This window comes from Chrysochloris asiatica, unplaced genomic scaffold, assembly GCF_000296735.1.
Source record: "Chrysochloris asiatica unplaced genomic scaffold, ChrAsi1.0 scaffold00106, whole genome shotgun sequence".
In the NCBI taxonomy this organism is placed as follows: domain Eukaryota; kingdom Metazoa; phylum Chordata; class Mammalia; order Afrosoricida; family Chrysochloridae; genus Chrysochloris; species Chrysochloris asiatica.
Window position 1 is genome coordinate 5,905,505 of NW_006408624.1, and position 5,625 is coordinate 5,911,129.

General features: G+C 42.2%; 1 protein-coding gene across 2 annotated transcripts in view; it reads left to right on the forward strand.

Annotated features, from left to right (window-relative positions):
* Positions 1-3,517, forward strand: part of SF3A3 (splicing factor 3a, subunit 3, 60kDa) — a 27,223-nt gene extending 23,706 nt beyond the window's left edge. The window contains exons 16-17 of one of the 2 annotated variants that reach the window (XM_006867557.1): positions 2,582-2,637; positions 3,234-3,517. In XM_006867557.1, coding sequence (XP_006867619.1) covers positions 2,582-2,637; positions 3,234-3,311 — 134 coding nt within the window. In that variant the 3' untranslated portion in view covers positions 3,312-3,517. The remainder of the gene's footprint in view (positions 1-2,581; positions 2,638-3,233) is intronic. The other variant, XM_006867558.1, reaches the window with a different exon arrangement.
* Positions 3,518-5,625: the final 2,108 nt, after the last annotated feature.

The window sequence follows — 5,625 nt, forward strand, 5'->3', positions numbered from 1 at the left end:
AACAACTGCTTCTTGGTCTAGGTACAGATTTCTCCATAGATTTATTATAATTTTATCATCATCTCCCCCCACACTCCCTGTTCTTTTTCAGGTATTATTCCTCCTCTTTGTTATCTTCGATAAACTCTAAGATATGGCTTCCATACAGGCTTTCAGTAACATCAGTAGACTCCTATAAGTCTCACATACATGTAGACTTTCATAAGACTGACAGACGATTGCTCGAACATCTGGCTAATAGTAAGTGTCAGTAGTTGTTGAGTTGAATTTTAAGAGTTTCTGCAATTTCTCTTTTATTTCCTTTTGGGGATACAATTCTTTTTTATTCAGTCTTGAGTTTTTTAAGTATTGAAATGAGAGCTTAATGATGTTGGGTTATAAGGAAGAGCCTACTAAAGCTAGCCATATGTCCTGGGGCCTGTTTGTGAGGAAACGCTCCTTCAGCTGCGCTTCTCTCTTGTAGCTGCACCTTCTTCACTCTCTTGCTTCTTAGTGTGTATTAACCTCAGTTTCCAATGCAGACAGCTGCAGCCTTCTCCTGAAGGACCGTTTCCACTGGTCAGAGCCTGCCATCATCCAGCTCACACAGCCTCTCGGCGGGTGTCCTGGTTCCTGACACCTGAGGACAGTAGGTGGACGCTGCTGGGGCAGGTACCGTCTGCGGTCCTGTCAGCTGTGTCTCCAGTGATGCTGGTGGTGGACATCCTCAGTTAATGGGACTGCTCCTCCAGGTATTGGCAGGAAGACATGGTCTATGGGCAGGGAAGTATCACCATTGGCACAGGTGCTTCAGTGGATTTGGCTTGTTTGTCTTTGTTTGAGAATATTCTCTTGAAGCTTCACTTTTCTTTCTTTTGGAGCTCTTAGCCAAAAGGGAGAGATTCAGTACCGTCACTGTACGCTACTGTCTACTCAAAAGTTGCTGTTGATTTTGTTTACTTGATTTTATTCAAATGAAGATTTGCATTTGCAAATGTATCTCTTATTCTAGACTTTTGACATAAAAAAAAGTTAAACAAAACCCAGCAAAAAAAGTGTTCTGTGGACCTCCATTTAGGTGGATCGTAACACTTTACCCACATTTACTAGCTAGAAAGCTACCTAACAGTCAGTGAACTACTATAGTATCATGTCCAATTATATCTATTTCCTCTATAAACGTCTTAGCAAAATAGACTCACATTGCCTATAAGAATAATTGCTTTGCTAAAATGATGGTATCCTATGTCTGATGCTTTATTTGATGAGGTGTCACCTCCAAAATAATTTGTTTGTTTGACTTAACTCTTTTTTTTTTTTTTTTTAATGTTTTATTATGAATTATGTGATAATTTACATGGGAGAACATTAGTTTTACAAATTCATCCTGTCGCATATCGTTTCATTGCCATGGTTACAGTCAATCCCCTCCATGCATCATCAACCAACCAAAGGGTATATCCTACAAGCCTGTTCCCCCTTTCCCTCCCCCCCACCTTGCATTGTCAGCACACAGCCCCTCTCCCTCTCTGGGTCTAAAGTCCCCAGCTGCTCCATCTCTCCATGTTATTGTGTTTGACCTAACTCTTACTGCCTCTACCCTTGTTCCTGGGGGGTAGTCACAATCTTGTCTTGGTTTTTTTCATTCTTTTTTATTTTGGTCTGAGTCTCTAAAGAATTTAACACCTCACTTATAGCCCTAGTTCCTGATGTCCATTTTTTCCTTTAGGAAAATCCTAACAGCATTCCTAATCCTCACCATTTTAATCCTTCTCTGGTTTAATTTACCAGATTCTAGCATGGTCTGGACAAGGACTAAGATTTGTCAGGGCCTGCCCTGGCCCATAGGAGGCACATGATAAATCCTCCACTCCCTTGTGATGTGCGTATTATCTGGGTCTAAAGACTTCAGCTGGAAGGAGTATCTGTATACCAGGCACAGAGCTAAGCAGGTTTATCAACACTGTCTCTAAATCTGATGCAGTTGCTTTCCTTAATGAGAAAGATGGAAGCATACCAGAATAGCTGTCTTCCCCTTTTTGTCTTTAGTGGAACCACTTGTTAGTGAATTGTTAGAATTTTGTTGTTAACATCTCCCGTGGCTGTTATGAGCCATTTTCTGTTTTAGACTCTCTGGTCTTGGTAACAAACCAGCTATTCTCGGTAGTCTTTGAGACATACGCACCAGGCTTTCAGCAGGCACATTGAATTTATTTGAGAGTATTCCCTTTTTCTCCAATTATAACCTATGAAGCAATGTCTGACAGTTTCACATTCTGTGAAACCCATAAATGTTCTTCATCTAAACAAAGTTATTTCTTCAAGAGCATCGGTTATCTATTTTCTCTGAGGCCTTTGGATATACTTGATCTAATTATTTTCTTCAATAGAAAAATAAAGCTTATGGTAAGTTTTGCAGTTGCGGGTGTTTTATCTATACGTGGTCCAGAACTCCCATTTCAGGACAAGTAAGAGTCCCAAAGGCAGAGGCACATGCCTTGCCTTTGGGGGCGGGACCTAGTAAACGGTGGGGGTGGGTGCTGTGACATGTTCCCAAAGGAAAGTCATTTAATCCAGTTGCTGCTTGTTTCTCATCCTGCAGTGTGGGCCAAGCTGAAACTGCAGAAGGCATCAGAACGATGGCAGCCTGACACAGAGGTGGGTACTAATGGAGGGGATTGGGATCTCAGACTGAGTCGGATGACATCAAGTGACAGGGCTCCTCCATCATTAAAAGGGAGGAGAAGATGATCCCTTGATCATGGTGGATGGTTCCATGTGACAGTACCAGTCATTTGACTCTAGACCTGTACCCCAAATTTATTTGTGATATTTAATATATCAAACTTTTGAAACTTCTTTTTGAAGTAGTAAATAGGAGCACCCCATTTCTTGTCCTACCACAGGGCTCCTAAGTAAAAAAGTTGAGAACCTTTGAGGAAAGCATCTAATGCAAGATGATGCTCTGGTAGAGGTGGGGTGGCTTCCTCATTGTCGTTAGATAGTCATCTCTGGACAGTGGATGTCTGAGATGGAGGATGATGTGTTTGGGAGGTATTGCCAGCAGCTCCCCCAAGTCCCACAGTGAGGAGCACCAGGTACCCTTTCCCTTCGGTCAGTATTTTCAGCTTTGCAAACACATTGTCGTGTTGGGAGTACCAGGATATGCTGTGGAGCCATCGGGCCAGGATGAGTTGGCTGCAAACATTTGCCCAGGGGATGTAGCTGACAGTGTGCCCCTCCTTCCTTTCTAGGAAGAGTATGAAGACTCCAGTGGGAATGTTGTGAATAAGAAGACTTACGAGGATCTGAAAAGACAAGGACTGCTCTAGTGTTCACATCGGTGTTGGCTGTTGGACTTGCCCAGGCTTCTGGAGATCGCCTTTTTCTACTTATGAAATGCTCCTAAGGACTCGGCTACATAGCCTGTGGCCTGGCATGCATCTTATAGAAGCAAGGCATGCTGGAGATTGCAGGATGGAGATGTGATTTATCTTTGTTTTATATTAAACAGGATTCTGTCAGAAAATGAAACTAGTGATGCTTCTGAATGTGTCTTACTCTGAAGCCTAGAGTCCATGGATTAAGTCAGTCCTTCAGCTCTGCACACACCCCTAATGAGTGCCCGGTAGGGTCCAGATGTTAGGTAAACTTGACTTATCTTCTCCCTTCCACCATTTACTGCAAATGAGCTTTGGCCCTGCTTTTAGTTGCTTCAGCAATCAGTGCACTTGCTGGGGAGAGATGGGAATTGGGGCCAGGGTTTCACCAGAGGACAATGCTGGGGCTCCAAGGTGGGTCTTTTCTATTTGAATGGGTCTGCTGCCCTTCTTGCTCCCCAAGCCTCAGCAGCCGGGCACACAAAAGAACTAGGACCCGCTTGGCCTGCTTGCTAGTATAGAAGGAAAGTTTGCTCTGGTTTTCTTGCCTTCCTATTTCCTCTACAAAGTCACTATTTACTGTGAAATTGATTCTGACTCATAGTTAGCCTATAGGACTGAGTAGAACTGCCCCATGGATTTACAAAGTTGTAAACTGTATGGAAACAGACTGCCACATCTGTCTCCTGTAGACTAACTGGTGGGTTCGAATTGGTGACCTGTTAGAAGCCAAATGCTTAACCATTATACCAGCAGGGCTCATTAACAGATGTGGCAACCTCTGATGGAGATGTTTATGCTCTGTCCCCTCGAGTTGTTTAAAACCCCAGCTGGATAACCTCTCCAGGGCTTGGACCTCCAATAATACATGACTGGACAACTGAGTCAGGTAGAAGCACATGGACAGCTGGCTTAATTCCCAAGGAGATACTGCTATTTGGAAAGAAAATTGGGCAAAGTCTTGGAAATGGTAAAAGTGGGATTGAGATTTCTCTCCAGGCTTCCTGTTGAGGCAATGTATGTTTCCAGCAGGCATACTCAGTGACTCTTGAGGGTAGCTGGGATTAATGGTTAATGTACACAAGAACCTGTTTTATAACGTGTAGAGGGGAGGTGGGACACGGTTCTGAGGAGTCTTGTCATCATCCCTGCCCAAAATCCTAAGAGGTAACTCATTTCAGTGAACTCTATACCAGAACATCCTTAGAAGAGCCTGGGTCATCTTCCCTTTCCCAGCAAAGATTTTTGTTCATCTGTTACATTCATCACATATTTTATTAGTGCTTTCTATTTCAGGAACAACTAGGTTTGTAGCCCAGAATTTGGTAGAAGTTAGGAAGCGGGAGCAGACGCTAGGAGGATCAATAGTAACTTCTGGGGGCAGGCAGGAAGAGATACATAAGCAACTCCACCCAATCCTGAGGTACGTGCAGCTAGTGAGCTGTGATGTGGGCAAATTCAGTCTGAAGTGAGTGGTTCTCAAAGATGGGTCCATTGTTGTTGTTATTTTTAGGATCAAGGATTCCTTTGGAAAGATATTAAGTGGATTTTCAAGAAAAATAAATGCATATATAAAATTTTACAGAAATTTCAGAGGTTAATAGGTCCTAGGTTAGGAATCACTTATTTAGACCTGGGCTTCAAACAGATTCCATCATATCTGGTGGAAGTGAAACTGGAACAGACCTAAATTTTAAAAAAATTTAACCCCCAGGACAAAGTTCAGAAGAGTTAAAGGAGGAGGACTAAAACGAAATAGGAAATGGGATGAATGATGCTAAATTGCAGAGACTGCAGTCAAGGAAACAAAATGTATATGAATTGTTGGATGTAAAATTTATGATCTGCTATGTAAATCTTCACCCAATTCATAATAAAAAAATATTTAAAAAGTTTGGGAGACCGGGAACAATAATTGGAGTGGGAAAAATTATGGGTAGAAGCCCTGGAATGAGATACTTGGAAAAGGTGTAAATCTTTTCAGGTGCCTGATGCAGACAATTAGATGATGCCAGGACTAGATAGAGATACCACCACACATCTGTCAGTTTGTTGTACCATCAGTTGCTTATATGCAAATTCAAACTGAAGCTGAAGAAAATGAAAACAAGTCCACGAGAGCCAAAATATGACCTTGAGTATATCCCACCTGAATTTAGAGATTATCTGAAGAACAGATTTGATACATTTAACACTGAAGACCGAAGACCAGAAGAGTTGTGAGATGACATCAAGAACATAATACATGAAGAAAGCAAAAAGCATT